Source organism: Muscardinus avellanarius, assembly GCF_963383645.1.
Source record: "Muscardinus avellanarius genome assembly, chromosome: 8".
Taxonomy (NCBI): Eukaryota; Metazoa; Chordata; class Mammalia; order Rodentia; family Gliridae; genus Muscardinus; species Muscardinus avellanarius.
In genome coordinates, this window is record NC_137794.1 from 14,764,925 (window position 1) to 14,789,330 (window position 24,406).

At 40.6% G+C, this 24,406-nt stretch overlaps 1 protein-coding gene across 1 annotated transcript in view; it reads left to right on the forward strand.

Annotated features, from left to right (window-relative positions):
- Nucleotides 1-24,406, forward strand: part of LOC308266004 (E3 SUMO-protein ligase ZNF451-like) — a gene marked incomplete at both ends in the record, with an annotated part of 99,165 nt that overhangs the window by 69,837 nt on the left and 4,922 nt on the right. Inside the window, 5 exons of the mRNA XM_080700068.1 lie at nucleotides 4,590-6,178; nucleotides 9,741-9,884; nucleotides 11,732-11,862; nucleotides 12,910-13,096; nucleotides 21,135-21,200. Coding sequence (XP_080556194.1) covers nucleotides 4,590-6,178; nucleotides 9,741-9,884; nucleotides 11,732-11,862; nucleotides 12,910-13,096; nucleotides 21,135-21,200 — 2,117 coding nt within the window. The remainder of the gene's footprint in view (nucleotides 1-4,589; nucleotides 6,179-9,740; nucleotides 9,885-11,731; nucleotides 11,863-12,909; nucleotides 13,097-21,134; nucleotides 21,201-24,406) is intronic.

The window sequence follows — 24,406 nt, forward strand, 5'->3', positions numbered from 1 at the left end:
CGCCCTTGGCTATGAGGCTGGCGTATTTCTTCTCTGTTTTTGAACTCCGCTCTGAGTCCCTGCAGCGTGTGCTGAGCCCAGCCACTGGGAGCTTTAGATGCTCCCTGCGCCGAAAAATCTGCAGAATCCCGCCGGGCTCTTCCACAGAAGCTCACCTCGGCTCGCTGTCCGGGCTCTTCCGCAGCGGCTCACCTCAGCTCGCTGTCCGCCGCTCCTCTCTGGAGCCTGGTGGGCTGTTGAGTGCGTTGGTCTGTAGCCGTAGCTGTCCAGTGAGTTCGCTGCTGCCGCCGTCAGTAAGGCGCTGCTGCCGCGTCCTCGGCCATGAGGCCGGTGTATCTCCTCCGTGGCTCTGGGCTCTGTTATGAGACCCCCTCTTATCTGGGGCTGGTGATTTTTTTGTTTCTCTGGTGATGGTGTTTTCTGACTATGAAAGGAGCTGATTTTGTGGTAATAGAGATTGGTTGTTAGCGGGGCTCTTAAGCCCCGCTTTTCTCGGTCGCCATCTTCCTGGAACCCTGGTTCTCTTATTTAGATTTTTTTTTTTTCTTTTGGGTCTGGGGATGGAACCCAGGGGCATTTGACCTCCAAGCTACATCTCCTGCCCTATTTTTTTATTCTTTATTTTTAAACGGTCTCACTAAGTTGCGGAGGGCCTCACTAAGTAGCTGAGTCTGTCCGCGAACCACAACCCTCTAGTCTCAGCCTCCCAAATGCTGGGATTACAATCGTGCACCACCATGCCTAGCCTGCAAATTTTTCTAAAGAAATTTCCCCACTTTACATTTTCTTCAGCAAGGTATGAAAATTCTAGCTTCAAGCCAGGTGTAGTGGCACACACTTGTGATCCCAGCATCCTGGAGGCTGAGACAGGAGGATCGAGTTCGTGGCCAGCCTCAGCTACTTAGGTCCTTTGTAACTCAGTGAGAACTTGTTTCAAAATAAAGAAAAAAATAAAAATAGGGCTGGGGGTGTAGCTTGGAGATAGAATGCCGCTAGGTTCCATCCCCAGTACTGCACAAAAAAAAAAAAAAAAAAAAAAAATTCTAGCTTCATCTTTGCCAGCATTTATGTTTCAGATTTTCCATTTCATCTAATCTTTTTTAAAATTTATATCTCCATTTTTGGACTTTCTAAAATTGGATATGATCTGTCACCCAGAGACGTGTATCCTGGAAGCTTGCGCCCCTGAAATGTTATTGAGAAGTAATAGAGCCTTTAAGAGTGTGACCTATGGGGAGTAATTAGGTCAAGAGTGCGCCCACTGTCAGGGGGAACTGATGCCCAGCTCACCAGAGTATGTAGTTCTTCTGGGACCGGATCAGTTACCCTGGGAATGGGTGGTTACAAAGTGAGGCTACCCTTTGTGTTTGGCCTCTTTTCACCATTCTCTTTCACAAACACTCCTGCCTCTATTAGATGCAACTATCCAATATGAACTTCTCTGCCCCAGAATTGTGAACTAAATAAACATTTATTTATTTATTTATTTATTTATTTATTTATTTATTTATTTATTTTATTTTGCAGTGCTGGGTTTGAACCCAGGGGCATTTTCCAACCTACACTTCCAAACCTATTTTTTATTTTGAAAGGGGCCTCACTGAGTTGCAGAGGGCCTTACTAAGTAGCTGAAGCTGACTGCGAACCTGTGATCCTCTGGTCTCAGCCTCCCAAGTACTGGGATTACAAGCATTCACCACCACTCCGACATTTTTGTGTGTGTGTGTGTGTGTGGTACTGGGGGTGGAACCCAGAGGCTTTCCTATCTCCAGGCTATACTCCCAGACCTGTTTTAAATTTTATTTGGAAACAGGGTCTCACTAAGTTGTCGAGAGCCTCACTCAGTAGCTGAGGCTGGCTTCGAACCTGTGCGATCCTCCTGTCTCAGCCTTCCAAGTGCGGGGATTACAAGCTTGTGCCACCAGGCCCCGCTTTCTTATTTTTAATAAAGTGCCCAGTCTCAGGAATTTTGTTACAGCATTGGAAAGACAATATGAATATTCTTGAGGAAAAATTCCCAGTCTTATGAATTGCATATTTATATTATGAATTATATCTTTTGATAAACAATATTTTAATCTCAGTAATTTGTATTTTTCCTGTCTGAGAGACCATTACTATTCTTTCTTCAGGCATATCCTTCCTTCCTTCCTTCCTTTCTTTCTTTCCTTCCTTCTTCCTTCCTTCCTTCCTTTCTTTCTTTCTTTCTTTCTTTCTTTCTCTCTCTCTCTCTCTCTCTCTTTCTTTCTTTCTTTCTTTCTTTCTTTCTTTCTTTCTTTCTTTCTTTCTTTCTTGTGGTACTAGGCGTGGTGGCACATGCTTGTAATCCCCGCCCTTGGGAGGAGGAGACAGGAGGATCACACAGGTTTGAAGTCAGCCATGCTGGCTTAAGAGACCATGTCTTCAAATAAAAATATAAAATAGGTCTGGGAGTGTAGCCCAGAGGTAGAAGGGCTTCCAGGAGCCCCAGTACCACCCCCCCCCCAAAAAAAAAAAGAAAGAAAGAAATATGCAGTTTGGTCAGGAATGGTGGCACTCTTATAATCCAGTACTTTCTTGGGAGGCTGAGACAGGAGGATTGTAGATTTGTGGCCAGCCTCAGTGACATGTAATTCTCTACAGCTTAGTGAGACTCTGTTTCAAAGTAAACAATAAAATAGGACTGGGGGTGTAGCTCCAAAGTAAAATGCCCTTGGGTTTAATCCATTGTACAACCCCCAAAAAATGCATCTTTGATTTTTATGTTTATTTCTTTATGCTGTGTTAAAAATTTTGTTGATTTTTAATACAACTAACAGTTGATTTCACAGACATTTCTCTGTTGTTTGTTCGTTTCCTAGTTTATTAATTTCTGCTCTTTAAACTTTGAGTTTAATTTGCTTATCTCTTTCCACCTTCTCAAAATATAAGCTCAAGTTAACTTTGGATTTTTTTTTTTTTTTTTTTTTTGCGGGTCTGCGGGTGGAACCCAAGGGCATTTGACCTCCGAGCTACACCCCTTGCCCTATTTTTTATTCTTTAATTTGAAACAGGGTCTCACTAAGTAGCCGAAGATGTCCGCCAACTGCAATCCTCCAGTCTCAGCCTCCAGAATGCTGGGATTACAAGTGTGTGCCACCATGCCCAGCTAGTATCTTCTTTTTGATATTAACATTTAAAGGTATAAATTTTCTTCTAAACATGGTTTACTGTATTCCACAGGTTTTGATGTTTTGTTTTCATTTCATTTAGTTCAAAAATATTTTATTTTTTTCTTCCTTAAATAATTAAATAGAGTTACAGTCTGACCTAGCAATTTCCACTTTTAGAATTACAGCCAAAAAATAAAATAAAATAAAATAAAATAATGAAAACATATCCACACAAAATAATTATAGCTTTATTATTCATAATATCTGATAATTGGGAAGAACCCAAATGTCCATCACCTGACAAATGAACAAAGTGTGGCATATTCATCCAGTGAATTATTATTTGACCACTAAAAGGAATGAAGTACTGATGCATACTACAACCCCGATGAACCTTGAAAACATTATGCCAAATAAAACAAGCCAATTACAGTAGTCTACTTAATATACATTATCATCATTGAAATTCCAGAGTAGGGAAATCTGTAGAGAAAGAAAATAGGTGCATAGGGCTCAGTGATTGCTTAGGATTGAGAAGTGTGTCATTGAATTCCAAACTTACTAATTTATTGTCCCCTTTCAAAAAATAATTACTCTGCACCCCTCCGGGTGCTTCCACCATCCTCTCATTTTTATTTAACACCCCTCATTTGCATCTGAGGCCACTACTAATCCCAGATCTTTCCAGTGCCTCCCCCCACCCCGGGGATGGTATTGCAGACTTCAGGAATCTATGGGCAGCTAAAATATAGATTTCTTTTTTCTTTTCTTTCTTTCTTTTTCTTTTTCTTTTTCTTTTCTTTTCTTTCTTTCTTTTTTTTTTTTTTTTGTGGTACTGGGGTGGAACCCAAGGGCTCTTCTACCTCGGGACTGTACTCCCAGACCTATTTTTATATTTTATTGGGAAACAGGGTCTCACTGAGTTGCTGAGAGCCTCACTAAGTAGCTGAGGCTGGTTTCGAACCTGCGCGATCCTCCTGTCTCAGCCTCCCCAGCGTGAGGATTTCCTTTGGATGTGACTCAGTGTTCTAAAAAGGACTGTAGTGAGGGTTGTACATATCTGTGTTAGTCTTACTGAGTTTTATTCTTACATGGCTTATTTTTTATGTAAAACTAATCATTTCATTAAAAATAGATACAAGGTCACCCTTAATTTTATCTTAGTGTTCCTCTATATAGTATAACTACCTTGGGGAGTCAGATTTTCTTGCATCTCTGTCAGTGCTTCTGGTACTGAATTTTAAAAGTTTCAAGTTTACCTGAGTATTTCTGATTTTGGTAATATAGGTAATATTCAGGTATTTTGAGATGCTAGAATATCATTAAATCACCTACATCTTTATTGAAAAGTATCTGTTAGTGCTTATTGGTAGTGTTGGTTATGTTAAAATTTTTGTCATAAAAAGCAGAGATGGTATCTTTAGAAAACACTTAAGAGTCTTTTTTAATCCAATTTAGGGTTCGTTGCCAAAATGCTGGACCTGTAGCTGTAGCTGAAAAAAGCATCACTCAGGTTGCAGAACAATTCATAGTAAAAGGATATTGTCCAAGTTGCAACCAAGTCTTTATGGATGAAACCAGCACCCTAATTCACAAGCAGTATTTCAAACACAATATCCAAGTCATTAACTCCGTGGAAGAATCAGTCTTACTCTATTGCCACAGTAATGAAGGGAACAAACAGCCTTCTGACTTGAACTTACTGTTAGGTCAACCAAAAATTTCATCACTTAAAAGAACTATGTCCATTAAAGAATCTAGTTCACAGGATTGTAACACCATTCCAGAAAAGAAGATGCATTTAGACGAGAAAGGCCATGGCGGTGTTCAGAAGCAGAAGTCAGTTGTTAAAGCCTGGTTTTGTGAGTGCAGTCAGCGATTCCCAAGTGAAGATGCAGTGGAAAAACATGTTTTCTCAGCAAACACAATGTGCTACAAGTGTGTGGTCTGTGGAAAGGTGTGCGAAGACTCAGGGGTCATTCGTTTGCACATGAGCCGGATTCACGGAGGGGCACATTTAAATAATTTTCTTTTTTGGTGTCGGACATGTAAAAAGGCATTAATCAGAAAGGAAACTATCATGGCACACGTGACTGAGTTTCATAATGGACACAGATATTTTTATGAGATCGATGAGATAGAGGAGGAAACTTTGCCATCCTCCTCCAGGGTGAGTGATTTGACTGTTAAGAAACCACCGTCAGCGGTTGCTATTGTTGATCATTCCCCGGCAAGCAGCACTCCCAGGGGCAAATGGCAGTGCCGCATTTGTGAAGATATGTTTGATTCTGAAGACTGTGTAAAGCAGCACTGCATGGCTTTGGCAAGCCACCAGTTCCATAGATACAGCTGTGCCCACTGCAAGAAGAGTTTTCATAAGCTGGAAACATTACATCGACATTGCAGCGATGAACATGGCAGTGACATAAAGATTAAATACTTCTGCGGGCTGTGTGATCTGATCTTTAATGTGGAAGATGAATTTCTGACTCATTATAAGGAGTACCACAGCATAGATTATGTGTTTGTGTCAGAAAAAACGGAAACTTCAATTAAAACCGAGAATGATTTTACAATAATAGAGACCAGTGACCTCTTAACCTGTGGATGCCATGAGAGCTACATCTGCAAAATCAACAGAAGGGAAGATTATAGTAGGTGTCTGCAAACCATGTTAGAAAAAGGTAAACTGTGGTTTCGATGCAGTTTGTGTTCAGCAACAGCACAGAATTTAGCCGACATGAACACTCACATCCATCAAGCACACAGAGAAGAGAAGAGTGAGGAGGAGCAGCAGTATGTCATCAAGTGCGGCATCTGCACCAAAGCGTTCCACAATCCTGAGAGTGCGCAGCAGCACTTCCACAGGAAGCATGGCTTCTTACAGAAACCCAGCGTGGCTCACTTTGGTTCAGAAAAAGGAAGCCCGTACAAGTTTACTGCCAGTGCCACACACACCGAGAAGAAACTGAAGCCAGCCGTGAGCTGTCAGAAAGACTCGGACACAGTGAAAGGAGCTGAGAATGATCTAAGCTGTCTGACTCTAGGTATGCTCTGTGCAAAGTTCATTTGCTAATATGAAAACTTACGTGCTGTGCACCCAGAATTTTTGTTAAAGTTAATGATTCAATTTTGAAGCAAGAAACATGATAGGATGACACATTAGTTAATAGCTCCAACAGATACTTTTAGGGATTTATATTTCTACTATTTCATTTATTCATTTTCTAAACTTAAGGAGTAAAAGAAGATATGTTTCTGAACTGAAGGGGCAAAAAAGAAATAATATATACTTTATATTTCATTTTCTTTTTACAAAAGGCATGAGGAATATAAGTAATAAAGTGAAGAGTCTTTCTGAAAGATTTGAAAGGTATTCTGGACCTTAACACTTAGATTTTCCCTTATGATATTTAGGTTCATTTAAAAAAAAAAACACACAGATGGCAGGCGTGGTGGCCCAGGCTTGTAATCCCAACACTTGGAGGCTGAGACAGGAAGATCGCACAGGTTCAAAGCCAGCCTCAGCTACTTAGTGAGGCTCTCGGCAACTTAGTGAGACCCTGCTTCCAAATAAAATAGAAAATAGGTCTTGGGAGTATACCCCAGAGGTAGAAAAGCCCCTGGGTTCTACTCCCATTATCACAAAAATAATAAATAAATAAAACAGATGAGTTCTTTTTAGCCATATTCTTTACTTATGTAAAATCTTAAAGGTAATCTCATCATTTGTATATTTTGGTTGTGATTTCCTTGAAAATAAAACTTTTAGCATATATTTTGTATATGTTAAAATAACATAGTTTATTTTGTTGTCATAATTTTTCTTTTTGTGTTTTGGTGCTGAAGATTGAACTCAGAGACATTCTGTCTCCAAACTACACCCCTAACTCTTTTACTTTTCTTCTTTTTTTTTAATTTTGAAATAGGTTATCACTAAGTTGTACTGGGTTTCTAAGGCTGGCCTCCCCAAACTGTGATCCTATCTTTTCAGGCTCCCAAGTATTGGGATTATAGGAATGCACCACCATGCCTGACTTAACATATAATTAAATAGCAATTAGATGCCCCCCCCCAAAAAAAAAAGCCAAACAAAAGAGTTGTAGCAAGAAACTAGGGAAAACAGATATTTGGCTTGATTTTCTTCCATGTGATAGGATTAAATAGTATAATTTTTTTTTTATAATCGTGTAGTCAGTGTAAAGAGTTGGAGATGGTGAGAATTTGTGAAAATTTTGGCTGACATAATTTTATGAAATTTTTATGAACTGTTGAATTTTTATTTTATTTTGTATTTGTTTTTGAAATAGGTTCTCTCTTATGTTGTCTAGGCTGATTTCAAATTCTGGGCTCAAGTGATCTTCCTGCTTCAGCCTTGCAAGTAGCTGGGACTACAATACCCAGCTGAACCATTGGATTTTAATAAGCTTGTCTTACCCGCACGTAGATCTCAGCATCACCTGTAGTTGTGCAAGTTGTAGATGAGGAAGGATTAAGTCATGTCCAACCTGGTCAGCTCTAGTGCTCTAAGTGCAAAATGGCTGCCACACCCTCTATGTTCTCCTGGGCTTTGCTCTTCTCATTACTTTTTGGGGGTTTGTGTTAGTCTGTTCTCAACAGAAGATTATCATCTAAATCTAGAATTATTGAAAACTTGAAGAAGATGTAAAGTGGCATGGAAACAGATAGGGATGGCAGTAGTTTATTTCCAGGAAACTATTAAGCAGTATAGAAACAAAGGGTTTTTTTGTTTGGTTTGGGTTTTTTGTTTGTTTGGTGGTTCCGGGGATTGAATCCAGTTGTATTTTACTTCAGAACTACACCCCTAGCCCTAGTTTTGTTTTTATTTTGAAACAGGATCTCACTAGATTGATGAAAGTTTCACTGCTTGCTGAAGCTGTCCTTGAACCCTCAATTCTCCTGTCTTAGCCCTCTCAAGTACTGGGATCCCAGGTGTGAGCCACAATACCTGATGGGTGATTTTTAAAATAACTCCACATTTTGTGGTTTGTATTACTACTACTGTAAGCTTTAAGGCCTTGTCAAGGTGGAAAAGTATAAAATAAGGAGAAAGGGATGGAAAATGAGAGAGAATGAAAGAACTTGAGAGTGCCAGAAAGATCTGTTTGTAAGGGGAGGTATTAGTGTGCCTGTTTCTCGCACTCCTTTTTGACATCAGGGTTATATGGGTTATCTTCCTTTTGCTCTCCAGGGTGTTTAATCATAGAACCAGATGGCTAATTATAAATCAGACAAGATAGCTGGGTGTGGTGACACACACTTGTAATCCCAGTACTCTGAAGCTGAGATAGGAGGATCACAGGTTCAAGGCCAGCTTCACCTACTTAGTGAGGCACTCTGCAGCTTAGTGAGACCCTGTTTCCAATAAAGAATAAAAACTAGGGCTGGGGATGTCGTTCTTCAGTCCCCAGTACTGCAAAAGAAAAAAATCAATCAAGATTAGAAAGAGAACTAAATTCTGATGGCAGGAATGTTCTTAGTAGGTACTCTTGAAATTTTATTTTGATGGATGGTGTACATTATAAGTTCTGGTTATTTAGCCCTAAAACTTGATTTTCTAGTTTTACTCCTACATTAATTTGTTAAAAATTTCTCTTTAGCCGGGCGTGGTGGCGCACGCTTGTAATCCCCGCGCTTGGGAGGCAGAGACAGGAGGATCGCGCAGGTTCGAAGCCAGCCGCGCGCGCTGGCTCAGGAGACCCTGTTTCCAAATAAAAATGTAAAAATAGGTCTGGGAGTGTAGCCCGGAGGTAGAAGGGCTTCCAGGAACCCCAGTACCACCCCCCCCAAAAAAAATTTCTCTTTATATAATGTAGCAAAAAAATATTTAAAATTCTTTTTTTAAATGACTTAATTGCTGGGCATGGTGGTACATGCTTGATGCCAGTACTTGGGAGGCTGAGACAGGAGGATTGCAGGTTTGTGACCAGCCTTGGCAACACAGTGAAATGCTGTTTCAATATATAAAAAAAAAATAAGGCTGGGGGGTATGGCTTGGGGTAGTATGCCCCTGGGCTTTTGTGTGTGTACAATACACACACAAAAAGACTTAATTACTTTAGGCCCAATGCATTTAGAAAAAGGGTATGTAATTTATAAAAAGGATATATAGGTAGAAAGCCCCTGGGTTCCATCCCCAGTACCAAGGAAAAAAAAAAGATATATAATCAAGTATTAAATATTCTGGATTTTTTTTTTTTTTTTTTGTACTGGAGATTGAACCTAGAGGCATTCTACCTCCAAGTTATGTACCCCCAACCTGATTTATTTCTTATATGGAAACAGGGACTGTCTTACTTTGTGGAGGGCCTAGGCTTCAAACATAACCCTCCTGTCTCAGCCTCCCAAGTCCTGGGATTACAAGTGTGTGTCCATCATGCCTGGATATTCTGGATATTTTAATCTGATTTAATTGTAAACTGTGCCATGTACAGATTTGGATTACATAAAAAGTTTTATATAGAGATGAATTGACATGCAGAATTAATATTTTTTCATACTAGGCCTATACTCTTTTTCAGACTTGATGATTTAGAATGTTTATGGCAAATTGTAACTGAGTTCATGTTAATACTTTTGTGTTCCCAGAGGAAGAAGTCGTTGAGCTTCCAGACGTGGATTACCTGCGGACCATGACTCATATAGTCTTTGTAGATTTTGATAACTGGTCAAACTTTTTTGGTCATCTACCAGGGCATCTTAATCAAGGAACATTTATTTGGGGCTTTCAAGGTATGATAAATAAGGAAAACATTTGAGATCCCCTCCCTACCAAATATGATTTACCTTAAAAGTTTCCTCTTGAACTCTCCTGAAAAGGACATAATTTGAGTATTTTTTTCCATTATATGTATAATTTCTCTATGGAAACATTTGCTCTATTTGGTGACCCAAAAGTTACGCAGCGTGTGTGTGTGTGTGTGTGTGTGTGTGTGTGTGTGTGTGTGTGTGTGTTCAATACTGGGGATTGAACCCAGGGGCGTTCTACCTCTGAGTTATACCCCCATGCTTACTTAGTTTCTGTAACTTTTGATAAAGATTGAGAAAAGACTTTATTGAATACCTAAAATGTGCCAGGCACTATCGCTTGATACAAACATGGTTAGTCCGTGTGTGGTGGTGCATGCTTGTAATCCCAGTAATTGAGAGGCTCAGACAGGAAGATCGCAGGTTCACACGCAGCTTCTGCAACTTGGTGAGGCCCTGTTTCAAAATAAAAGAATAAAATTGGGGAATAGGTGTAGCTTGGAGGTAGACTGTCCCTGGGTTCCGTCCCCATAACACACACACACACACACACACACACACACACACACACGCCAGGCATGGTGGCACAGGCCTGTAATCCATAGTACATAGGAGGCCGAGAAAGGAGGATCACAGCAATTTAGGCCATCCACAATTTAGTGAGACCCTGTTTCAAACTAAGGAAATAAAATAGAACTAGGAGTATAGCTCAGAGGTAGAATGCCCCTGAGTTCAATCCTCAGCACGAAAAAAAAAAAAAAAAGTAGCCTGAGGCATTTGTTTATTTAGTTATAACTAATAAAAAGCAGAGTTAGCTTTTGAACATTGGTCTTTTAGCTACAGCACTAGTGTTATTTTCAACACCTCCCAACTGCCCCTTCATCTCATATGCTGCTATTCATAAACGTGCAACTTTTAGCCAGGCATGGTGGTGCATGCTTGTAATCTTAGTACTTGGGAGGCCTCACAGACTTAGTGAGGCCCTCCACAATTTAGTGAGACACTGTTTCAAAATAAAGAAGAAAAAATAGGGCTATGGGTGTAGCTCAGAGGTAGAATGACCCTGGATTCAATTCCCAGTACTGCAAAAGTGTAACTTCATTTAAATCTCTTTACAAACCATTAATTAGACATAGGGGAGAGGATTCTTTGTTTTACAGAGGCTTAGTATACTATCATGTTTTAGAAGGAATAGTATGTAAAGAGTAGGATTGGAGCTGGGTGTGATGGCCCACACTGGTAAACCCAGTACTTGGGAGGTGAGACAGGAGAATCACAGGTTCGCGGCCAACCTCAGTTACTTAGTGAGACCCTGTTTCAAAAATAAAAACCATAGTGTTGGAGGTATAGCTTGGAGGTAGAATACCCTGGGTTCATTCCTGTTGCTGTTAAAAAAAAAAAAAAGGATTGGGGATTAAAGGTAGAAACATACTGACCTGGATAAATTGGTGAGTATAAAGGTTCATTAAGTCTAAAGCTTTTTTGATTGCCCAGTTTCTAGCTCTGCCCACCCTTGTCATGTTTGTGAAAAACACTCTTTTTTGTCCATGTAGAATGATGCCATTCAAAGAATTTGTTCTCACATTAGTTTAGATTTTGTGTGGCCTCACTGAGTTTTCAGATGTAGGCAGACTTGGGAAAGGTGGTTTACTTTTCTCAAGGTTGCAAAGCAACAAGGTGCTGATGACTATGCTTGGACTGAGCTCTCCCACATTCTAATCTAGGACTTTGCCTCAAGAAAAAAAAAAATTAAGTCTGCATTTTTCCTTGATAAAGTTTTCTGTGGTTTCCCCTGGTTTGACTGCCATGTGTACCTTTCCTAATATTAATAGGAGGAAACACCAATTGGAAGCCTCCACTCAACTGTAAGGTCTATAATTACTTGAACAGGATTGGGTGCTTCTTCCTTCATCCTCGATGCAGTAAAAGAAAAGATGCTGCTGATTTTGCCATATGTATGCATGTGAGTTGTTGTTTTCTTCAGAATCTAATATGAACCTAGGATTCACCTGGGCTTTTTTTTTTTTTTTAATTCATTTGAACTGTAATGATAGTAAGGACCATCCTTTGGTACTATATTTTTTATAAAACTTGTATAGAGTGCTACTTAGGTCTACTGTGAGGGTGGGGGACCAGAGTATTTTTATTTATTGTTCCTCAATCCTGAGCAAATCCTCAGCTACAGCCGGGTGTGGTGGCGCACGCTTGTAATCCCAGCGTTCGGGAGGCTGAGACCTGGAGGATTGCGGTTCGCGGACAGCCTCAGCTACTTAGTGAGGCCCTCTGCAACTCAGTGAGACCCGGTTTCAAAATAAATAATAAAAAATAGGGCAGGGGGTGTAGCTCGGAGGTCAAATGCCCCTGGGTTCCATCCCCAGACCCGCAAAAAAAAAAAAAAAAAAAAAAAAATCCTCAGCTACACAGAGATACTTAATTATTTATAGAATAAATGACCAAGATAATACTGTACTTGGATATATGCTGAGGTACTTTAAAATTTCGTATCTTTCAAACTGAGAAGCACATTAGCAGTCAGTGTGGGTGGAGGTAGAAATTACATCAGCCAGGAACCTAGAGAAACTACGATCTGGTGCCCACTTTATATACAGTTCTCTGCTTGAAGACTTTTGTGTCACACTGATAAAGTGAATGTACTCTGCAAGAATGATGTTTATAATTCAAAACACAAGAGATTTTCTTTTCCCTCTCTCTAGTGTCAAGACTGAGTCATGCAAATTACCTTGCTTTTCTTACACTGGGGGATAGCCGTTTGGTATTCTGCTTTTATTCAGAGGCCTCCTTTTGGACGTCATTTAGGCTTTTTCTGTTTCCCTAATGGTGCATAAAATAGCTCATCTTAAAATTGACTATGGGGCATGTTTCATTATGAAGCAGGGGCTAAGGAACAAGCTAGATAGACTTTTCTAGGTATGTGTTCATTGTGAAGTATGTGCAACTTAATGAAACGCATGCTGATTTTTATCAACTCACACCATTTGTTCCAACTTAGGCTGGCCGTCTGGATGAACAACTGCCCAAACAAATTCCTTTCACCATCCTCTCAGGAGATCAAGGGTTTCTGGAGTTGGAGAATCAATTTAAGAAGACTCAGAGGCCAGCTCATATACTGAACCCTCACCACTTAGAGGGAGATATGATGTGTGCCTTGCTAAATAGCATTTCTGATACTACCAAAGGTATGCAGCTACAGTCCCAGGGCAAACCACCCAAGAGGAGGAGACTTCATTGCTGAGAGACACCAATAAACTGCTGTCCGCTAGTGCACCGCTGCTGCTCCCTGGCCTGCTTTCTCTCGCCCTTCTACTGTCCTCATCTCACTCATTCTTTGCTGTTTCAGAAAGACAATTCATTGTAGCTGAGTGTGGTGCCACATTGTAATTACAGGCTTGTGGCCAGCCTCCACTACTTAAGTGAGGCCCTCCACAACTTAGTGTGGCATGTTTCAAAATAAGAAAGCCGGGCGTGGTGGCGCACACTTGTATTCCCAGCATTTAGAAGGCTGAGACAGGAGGATCGTGGTTCTTGGACAGCCTCATCTACTTAGGCCCTTTGCAACTCAGTGAGACCCTGTTTCAAAATAAAGAATAAAAAATAGGGCTGGGGGCTATAGCTTGGAGGTAGAATGCCCCTAGGTTTCATCCCTAGTACCCCCAAAAAAAGGAAAAAGAAAAAATAGGGCTGGGGGTGTATGTAGCTCAGAGGTAGAATGCCCCTGTGTCACTTTTTTTTTTTTTTTTCTGTATTGGGGATGGAACCCAGGTGCTTTCTACCTCCTGGATACACCCCCAGACCTATTTTATTTGGAAACAGTGTCTCACTAAGTTGCCTAGAGCCTCACTAAGTAGCTGAGGCTGGCCACAAACAGGCTTTGAATCTGTGTGATCCTCCGGTCTCTGCCTCCCAAGTTACAGCCTTTTTTTAACTCAGACAAAATCCTATATTAATGTTCATAAGATACATACTCCTAAGTTAAAATATGTAATAATTTTAAAAGCTCACAATTTGAATAGTCACTTTGTTTCTAAAATTTCAAATCATGGGTTTTTTAGAAAGCAAATGCTTAAAACTGGGCGTGGTGGTGCATGCTTGTACTCCTAGTACTTAGAAGGCTGAGAGAGGAGGATTGCAGGTTCATGGCCAGCCTTAGCTGCTTAGTGAGGCCCTCCACAACTTAGTGAGACCCTTAGCTGCTTAGTGAGGCCCTCCACAACTTAGTGAGAATAAAAAAAAAATTGGGCTGGGGGTGTAGCTTGCAGGTAGAATAATACCCTTGGGTTCAATTCCCTCTTACCATAAAAAAAAAAAAAATAAGCAGATGCTTATAGATGAAAACCAGAAAACAAGTACTAATAGCAATACTAAGAAAAAAATAGGCTGGGTATGGTCGTCACCTGTCTGTAATCTCAGTGTTTTGGAGGCTGAGTGAGACAGGAGGATCATAGATGCTCAGCAACTTAGACCCTGTTTCAAAATAAAATAGGACTGGGGGTGTTCACAGGTAGAATGCCACTGGGTTCCATCCCCAGTACCACACGAAAAAGAAAACAAAAAAGACCATTCAAGAGGTTGATGGTAACAAAACCTGATAAGCCTGTAGGCCCTTGGAAAAGATTCGTACCCTATTCTTTCCCCTGCTCTCCTCCCAACCCACTCCACTACTGGGGATTGAGCCAGGTCAAGCGCATGCTAGGTAAGTACTGTGCCACTGAGCTATACCCTCAGCCTTTTTATGTTTCATTTTGGGTCTCAGTAAGTTGCTGGGGCTGGCTTTGAATTTTGTAGTCTCCCGCCTTAGACTCCCAGGTCATTGTGATTATAGCTACTGACCTTTAAGCACCTAATTTTTATAACTTGTACTTTCTTGTCTACCCTTGTGAAATTGTTCAATAAAAGGAGTGCTGATGTTCCGTTTTACTGCCCATCATTTAAGAAACGAGGTAGTCCTTTTTTGTTTTGCTTTTGCAGCACTGGGTTTGACCCAGGTCGCCACACATGCCAGGTGAGTGCTTTGCCACTAGGTCGTATCCCCAGCTCTTCTTACATTTTCCTATTCTGAAACAAGGTCTTGCTAAGTTGTCCGGGCTGTTCTCAAACCTGTGATTCTTCTGCCTCACCTGCCGAGCAGCTGGGGTCACAGCCACGTGTCAAGTGCTCAGCTCAACAATTGTATTGATTTTCATAATATCTTAAGTAATATGAGTAGAACAGAAAAGTAGGGGTTTTTTTTGTTGTTTTGTTTTTTTATGGGTCTGGGGATGGAACCCAGGGCATTTGACCTCTGAGCTACACCCCCTGCCCTATTTTTTATTCTTTATTTTGAAACAGGGTCTCACTAAGTTGTGGAGGGCCTCACTAAGTAGCTGAGGCTGTCCGCGAACCGCAGTCCTCTGGTCTCAGCCTCCTGAATGCTGGGGTTACAAGCGTGTGCTACCACACCCGGCTTTTGTAATGATATTTTGATTGAAACTCATGAAGAATCTTTCCCTGATCACTAGTTATAGTAGATTGTTCATGTCTGCAAAATTAGGAATTAGTAATCTGTTTAGTACAACTATACTCTTTAAGTAGAATAATGATTCAGGATTATAAAAGTCAATGGACTTGTCTGTAATGTTTGTTACCATCCATTGGTTCTTCCTGTCTTTGACTTTTATTTATTCTTTTTTTTTCTTTCTTTTTTTTTTTTTTTTTTTTTGCAGTACTCCAGATTGAACCCAGGGGCATTCTACCTCCACTATGACCCCCAGCCCTATTTTGTATTCTTTATTTTGAAATAGGGTCTTACTGAGTTGCAAAGGGCCTCTCTAAGTAGCTGAGGCTGTCGACAAACCACGGTTCTCCTGTCTCAGCCTCCCAAATGCTGGGATTACAAGTGTGTGCCATGCCTGGCTTGGCTTCCTCTTAGAAACATTCTTTTTCTTCCACTCTGGTTTTTCTTTCCCTTATCCTCAACAACCTCTATTTAGTATCCTACAAACATTTTACCTTTGCCACAATAGGCCTATTTCCTTCTCTTAGACTGCTGCTTTGGGAAATATTTCTTTTATAATTTAGAATGTAAAACCTTATGGGGTTGCCTCTATTTCTGTTCTGTTTGGAATGAAGGCTGCATATGAATTACGGTATTATTAGGGTTGGAGTAAGTTATTAGTGGTTTGCTTTGTTTTGGTATTGGAGACTGAACACAGGGGCATTCTACCCCTAGTCCTATTTTATTTTAAAATAGGTTTTCATGCAGTGTGTGACTTGTAATCCCAGCATTCGGGAGGTGGAGACAGGAGGATCATGGTCTGCGGACAGCCTCAGCTACTTAGTAAGGCCCTTCACAACTCAATGAGACCCTGTTTCAAAAAAATAAAAAGACTAAAAAATAGGGCTGGGGGTGTATCTCAGAGTTAGAATGCCCCTGGGTTCCACTTCCAGTACTGCAGAGAAAGAAAGAAAGAAAGAAAGAAAGAAAGAAAGAAAGAAAGAAAGAAAGAAAGAAAGAAAGAAAGAAAGAAAGAGAAAGGAAAGAAGGAAGGAAGGAAGGAAGGAGAAAAGAAAAGAAAAAGAGGAAAAAAAGGTTTTTACTAAGTTGCTGAGACTGGTCTCAGACCTGGGGTCCTCTTTCTCAGTCTTTCAAGTACTGGAATTATAGGATGGGTGCCACCACATTCATCTAAGATACAGGTTATTGTTACCTGCTGATTATGACCTTCTGAATGGCTCTTAGGCCCTAGGTATTCTCTTTTTATTGTCTATATTTAATACACCCAGTACTTGGGACGCTGAGACAGGAGGATTGTAGGTTCACAGCCAGCCTCAGCTACTTAGTCAGCTACTTAGCCAGGTAAGACCCTGTTTCAAAATAAAATAGGGTTGGGGTGTAGCTCAGAGTAGCTCAGGGGCATTCAGATAGAATGCCCCTGGGTTCAATCCCTAGTACTGCCAAAAAATAGAAAACTCACATTTAATATCTTTAATCAACTCTGCCATTTCAAGCTTGTGCCACCAAGCCCTGCTAGTTTTCTTTTTCTTTTTTTTTTTTTTTTTTTTTTTGGTGGTACTGGGGTTCCTGGAAGCCCTTCTACCTCCGGGCTACACTCCCAGACCCATTTTTACATTTTTTTTTTTTTTTTAATTTGGAAACAGGGTCTCCTAAGCCAGCGCGCGCGGCTGGCTTCGAACCTGCGCGATCCTCCTGTCTCTGCCTCCTAAGTGCGGGGATTACAAGCGTGCGCCACCACGCCCGGCTAGTTTTCTAATTTTTTAATCAGAAAGATGATTTCTTTTTTTGTCAGAAGCTATAAACACTTGCTTGTGAGAGTTCTGGTATTTTATTTCTGAGTCACATCCTCAGCCTTTTTTTAAATTTTTAGTATGTATGTATGTATGTATGTATGTATGTATGTATGTATGTATGTATTTATTTAGTGGTGCTGGGGGTTAAACTCAGGGGCATTCTATCTAAGCTATGCCCCTAGACCAGTTTTTATTTTGAAAACAAGCTCTCGCAAGGTTGACGAGTCTCACTACTTGCTGAGGCTGTCCTGTAACTTTCCATCCTCCTGTCTCAGCCTCCCAAGTATTGGGATTACAAGCACGTGCTACCACACCCGGCTTTATTTTATTTTTATTTATTCATTTTCTTGTGTAGTACTGGGGATGGAACCTAAGGACATTCTACCTCCGAGCTACACCCCCACAGACCTTTTTTATTTTTATTTTGAAAGAGGTTCTCACTAAGTTGCAGGAGGGCCTCACATGGCTGAGGCTTATTATTTATTATTATTATTATTATTATTATTATTATTATTATTATATTATTATTATTATTATTATTATTATTATTTGAAACAGGGTTTTGTTAAGTTGCTGAGGCTATCCTCAAACCTGAAGTCCTCCCACCTCAGCCTTCCAAGTTTTGAGAGTAGAGATGTGGGCTACCACACCCAGCTAAATCAGCATTCTTTAGAGGCTGCTCAAGGTGTTGGTTCAGTAATTTGAAGCACTCCAGTGAGCTCTGAGTACTGCATTGTATGGTTCTAAGAAATTTACTAGAATCCTCTCTCAGGGTCTCCTCCACCTCTACTCAATGTAAATGTTTCAAAATAAGTAGAAGTTAGTATAGTCAGTGTTTGGCCAAGTGTTCCCACCCTTGAAAATGAGGTACGATGAACAAGATTCAGCTAGCTACAAGATACTTTTTGTTGAATCTGGGCATACTACTCAGATGGTCTGCTTTATGGGCCTAAGACTTTGGTATACGTTGGCGATACCTTCACTGTGGGGGACTGAGGTGGGAGCATGTGAATATGGTTGGTGTCTATAAGTCATACAGGTTCCACAGACTTTGAAGTCCTGGAAAGGTGAACGTGCAAGTTCATGGTGCCGTGAGCGTGCAGGGCTCGGGCAGCATGTGCTCTACACAGTCAGCATAAAGCTTTTTATTTGGTCCTGGGGATGGAAGCAGGGTTTTTGCATTCTAGGCAGTGTTCCAACCACTGAGTTACATCCCCACCCCTTCTTTTTTAGGTGGTACTGAGGTTCCTGGAAGCCCTTCTACCTCCGGGCTACACTCCCAGACCTATTTTTTATATTTTTATTTGGAAACGGGGTCTCTTAAGCCAGAGAGGCTGGCTTCGAATCTGCACAATCCTCCTGTCTCTGCCTCCCAAGCGCAAGGATTACAAGCGAGCGCCACCATGCCTGGCCCCCTCCCCTTCTTTTTTTTTTTTTTTTTTTAGTGGGTCTGGGGATGGAACCCAGGGGCATTCTGCCTCTAAGCTACACCCCCTGCCCTATTTTTTATTCTTTATTTTGAAACCAGGTCTCACTGAGTTGCAGAGGGCCTCACTAAGTAGCTGAGGCTGTCCATGAACCACGATCCTCCGGTCTCAGCCTCCCGAATGCTGGGATTACAAGCATGAGCCACCACGCCCGGCTCCCCCTCCCCTTCTTGAACTCAATCCGAAAAGCCTATCTGTAGCTATCTGTAGCCCAGTGTGGTGGCACATGCTTGTAATTACAGTACTTGGAAGGCTGAGACAGGAGGATCACAGGTTCAAGGCCAGCCTCAGCAACTTAGTGAGGCCCTCCGCAATTTAGTGAGACCCTGTTTCAAAATAAAGAATAAAAGGGATGGGGGTGTAGTTCGGATGTAGAATGGCCCTGGGTTCAATCCTTTATTTTTTTTTTTAAAGCAGCCTATCATTTCCTTAGTCTATTAATGAGCTTATAGGTTATTGCTTTGGGCACCAACCTAAATGGCTGAATGGCACAATTCTGTGTAGAAGCCGGGAATGATGGTGTACGTTTGTAATCCCAGCATTTGGGAGGCTGAGACAGGAGGATTGCAGGTTTGCAGCCAGCCTCAGCTACTTAGTGAGGCCTTCTGCAACATAGTGAGCCCCCCACACACACCCTTGAATGACCCTGGGTTTTATCCTCAGACCCACAAAAACAAAAAATTCTGTGTAGAGGTACTGAATACAGTAAAAGGAAAGAATATTCATGGTTTTCTCTATTCTGTAGGTGGGATTGATTGAGACAAAAGAAACCTTTTATAAAGTTTGCAATCCTAACCCTTGTGATTCAAATCTGAAGCCTTGCCTTGGGCCTTGCATGCAATGATGAATTGTATGGATCAGCTGTGACATGTTACTTTTGACCAACCTTGACTCTAAATTGTAGTAACAGAAGCTGGAAATGGTGGCACATAATTGTACTCCCAGAACTTGGGAGGCTGAGACTGGAGGATTGCAGGTTTACGGCAAGCCTCAGCTACTTAGTGAGGTCTTCTGCAACTTAGTGAGACCCTCCTACCCCCCCCCCCTTTTTTTTTGTGATACTGGGGATAAGACCCAGGGACATTCTACCTCCGAGCTACAACCCACCCCAGCCCTATTTTTTTTAGTCTTTTGAAACAGGGTCTCACTGAGTTGTGAAGGGCCTCGCTAAGTAGCTGAGGCTGTCTGCAAACCGGTCTGTCCTCAGGTTTCTGCCTCCCAAATGCTGGGATTACAAACTTGCACCACCAGGCCCGGCTAGTGAGACTCTTTTGCAAAATAAAGAATAAAATAGGACTGGGAGTATGGGTCAGAGATAGAAGGCTCCTAGGTTTCATCCCCAGTACCCTTCCCCAAAAACTGTAATAGAAACCCCTGGGTTTTCTTTTTTTCCTCTTTGTTCTTGTTTTTTTTTTGTTTTTTTTTTTTTTTTTTTTTTTTTGGTGGTACTTGAGGTGGAACCCAGAGGCTTTCTACCTCCGGGCTATACTCCCAGACCTTTTTTATATTTTATTTGGAAACAGGGTCTCACTAAGTTGCTGAGAGCCTCACTAAGTAGCTGAGGCTGGCTTCGAACCTGTGTGATCCTCCTGTCTCAGCCTCCCAAGCGCGGGGATTACAAGAGTGCGCCGCCACGCCCGGCTTCCTCTTTGTTCTTAATGTTTAGAGACTTAATTATGTTTTTGAAGCTGTAAACAATATTCTCTTTTTCTAAAAACATTTCTTGAATTACTTGAAGTAGTTTTCTGGAATGGCAAAAGATCACTTAAATTTTGACAACAAAGAAAAATAATGAAATAGAGTTTTATTTTTATTTATAGGTAATTGTACCTCTTTAATTTTTAATATGTATTTTGATTTTTCACATTTGCAGAGAAGCGAATATATGTCCATATGACTTGTATTTAGTTATTTAAACTCTGATTTCATTCACTGTGATACATAAATGTGCATAGATGGTTACAAATCTATTTATATTACATATTAACATAAACTGACATATATCAATTTAAACTTTCAGCTAAAAGTGGTTAGCTAAATACTAGGTCATCAACAGTACCATGGCTCAAATTGTAAGTGACTTTTGCAACACTTGGCAAATCATGTCTTCTTACAGATTTTATTCTTCATTAGGAACGCATGTAAGATAAGGTGAGTGTGTGCCGTGCAGTAGCATTACTAATTAAAACCGAGGCTTGCATCTGTATAGAAATGGATGAATATGATCTTCAAAATATAGAAAACTTTGTCACCATTGTTAATATTATTTGATAAATATTTTGAAAAATCAAACTTGCTGGGTAAGTGGTATAATATTAAGGAATTGAAACTGGTAAGCTTGGGTATAAGAGAAGTCATTGAAACTAATATTGTTAAGAATACCTAACTTACACACAATAGCTTTTTCAGAAACATATTTGCGTTTATTGGTTCTTTCTTACAGAGTATGACAGTGATGATAACATGGGTGTGAAAAGAACACCTGGAGAAGAATTGTGTTCCACAGAAGGTAACCTAATAGCTCAGTCTTTTTATTTTTTAAATTTCTCTGTCTTTCAACCTCTCCCTCTTTTAAAAAATTAAAGATTTTCTCAGTTTAAAGGATAACTTGAATTTTCTCACATGAGATCATTGATTTAAGAGTAAACCTAGTTTGGAGGACAGAATAGGGGTCAGCCCCTTCTGGCCTTTGCACCAAATTTACTCTGCCACCTGGTTTTATAAATAAAGTTTTGGATGTGTGGCAGTTTTTCCTCTTAAAGGAAACGCTCTTTCGTAGGGAAAAGAGAGGGTTTATTGTGTGTGTCACTTGACATTGTATTGTTACTGTAAAACCACTTTTTAATTTTGGCTCTTCAATAATAGACTGTATTTTCTTTTTTTATTTTTCTTTTCCAGTACTGGGATTGGAACCCAGGGGCATTCTACCTCCAAGCTACACCCCCAGCCCTATTAAGTAGCTGAGGGTGTCTGCAAACAGCAATCCTCCTGTCTCAATCTCCCAAATCTGGGATCACAAGCAAGCCTGGGGTTCCTATTTTTTATTCTTTTTCTTTTTCTTTTTTCTTTTTTTTTTTTTTTTTTTTTTTTGGTAGTACTGGGGGCAGCACTCAGGGGCTTTCTACCTCCTCCAGGTTATACTCCCAGACCCATTTTATATTTTACTTGGAAACAGGGTCTCACTAAGTTGCTGAGAGCCTCACTAAGTAAGTAGATGAGGCTGGCTTCAAACCTGTGTGATCCTCCTGTTTCAGCCTCCCAAGCGCGGGGATTACAAGCATGTGCCAACACGCCTGGCTCTATTTTTTATTCTTTATTTTGAAGCAGAGTCTCACTGAGTTGCAAAGGGCCTCACTAAGTAGTAGCTGGGGCTATATGCGAACCGTGATCCTCCAGTCTCACCCTCCCAAATGCTGGGATTACAAGCGTGTGCCATAACCAGGAAGGAAATGAGATTATGGTTCTCGGGAAGTACTTTTAGGTGCACTGAAGAAATTGAAAGCATTACATTAGTATATTTGACATTAAAGGAGAACAGTAGGAGTCTTCATATCCGTTTCAGTATAGTATAGTATATGGAGGTTTTATGTAGGAATGTGGAGGCTGGAAAAGCAGGAAAGGAAATGTCACTAAACACAAACAGAATGGCTCAATAATGTGTGTTCTGTGCATTTACATACAGTTCTCATCATACATTTAGTTTAACTCAAGAACACACTAGAGCTTTGTGCTATGAGGATTTGGGGGATTTGAGTTTGTGGCAGTGGGATGGATATATCTTTTTGATTAAGTAAAAAACTGATCTTTCTTATAGCCAGATTCATTGGTTAAACTAAGCTGGTAGAAAATCAACACCTAAGTGGAAGCAAGTTTTTTGTCTAACTTGGTTTCATAGTTTTCTGGGCTTCTAGCTAACCAGGAAATCTGCGATGTATAATTGGATATGTACCAGAATGTCTATCATTTGTTAGCTATGTAATGCATTTTATGGTTTGGAAATTGAGATTTTACATTTCTATGATTCTTTAGTTTGGAAAAAGAAAACATAATACTTTAAACACTTCATTAGTTGTCATTTGAGGTGGTGACATAAGGTTAATTCCAAGAAAATTGAAGGAGCACATATGTGTGTGCTTTCTTTTACTTCCTGATGCCTTTATAAAATTAAGTGTGAGGACCACACAGTGTTTCATGCAAGTTAAGGAATATGGTCTCTGTACTTTGTTCTAATACCCTTCTTTTTTTCTTTTCTCTTTACCCAACAAAAGTAGCTCAAGTGTCATCTCTTAGGCTGAACAATATGGAATTACTGTTTTTGTAGGCAATTTTGTACGGTCACTGTCTTCTAGATTTTCAGTCTTTAAACAGAGCTAACTGCTGCCTCTACTAGGCTCCCACTGTACCTTATCAGGTGGATTCAAAGTATTTTTGTCTGCATCTCATCTTTACTGAGTTCCGCAAGAAATTAAGATCATGTTTTATCTATCTTTTCTTCAGCACCTAGCACAATACCTGGCTATTAATGAGTACTCGTTGAATGAATAAAGTTATAACAAATTTTGGACATGTTAGATCCACTAGGACCCATCTTCCTGTAAGTGGATAAGGAGAATTAAGACAGGCCATTTATCTTGGAGAATATTAGGTGGTGGTGTTGGCCCTGCACTGCAGGCGTGTAGCAGTGCTCCTGTCCCCATGATGATAAAGCTCAGTTTGTCTCTTACAGCTCTTCTCACACCTCCCACCCAGCGCAGCACTGTGACCGTGTGGCCAGTGATGGCCAAAGGCAGCAGCATTTGCTGGTAGCTTTGCCTTGGAGGAATGGCTAACTCCTCCGTGATTTGTCTCCTCCTGGTCACCAGGCCAATCATAGCAATTCTCTATAGTTAATCTGTTTTGTGAACTAGAGGGGGGAATAGAAGGCACATAATGTGGTAGTGAAGAGTACAAACACTGCATCCAGACTGCTTAAGTTAAAGTTAGCTCTGCTCCTTAGAAGTTGTGTAATATTGGGAAGTCTAACTTGATACTTCTTGCTCTTTTATACTGCTTTTTGTTGTTGATAATTGGGTATTTTAATATTGTAGTTTGAAGGTTGGGGATGTTGGTCAGTGGTAGAGTGCTTGCCTAGCATGCGCAGTTTGGTACCTCTGAAATCAGGTTCTGTTTCTCGTTGTTGAATGCTATAAATGTGACTCCAACTTCACCGTGCTTCAGTTTCCTCATTAAAAAAATGGAAGAACTGAGCCGGGCGTGGTGGCGCACGCTTGTAATCCCAGCATTCGGGAGGCCGAGACCTGGAGGATCGCGGTTCGCGGACAGCCTCAGCTACTTAGTGAGGCCCTCTGCAACTCAGTGAGACCCGGTTTCAAAATAAAGAATAAAAAATAGGGCAGGGGGTGTAGCCCGGAGGTCAAATGCCCCTGGGTTCCATCCCCAGACCCGCAAAAAAAAAAAAAAAAAAAAAAAAAAATGGAAGAACTAGTATAACTATCTTGTTATACTAGTAATGGTAACGTTGCTTATTGTTACTGATAGTATGATACTGATAATCATTACCGAATTCTAAGCCTTCAGTAGTGTTCTTAGCTTGAGAAGTATTGAAAATTCATTTGTACATAGTCTTTTAACTCCTATTACTGTTATTTTTCTTATTCTGCCACAATTACTTCTTTCAGAGAGTATAATTAAGGCAGAGAGAAAGAGGAATAAGTG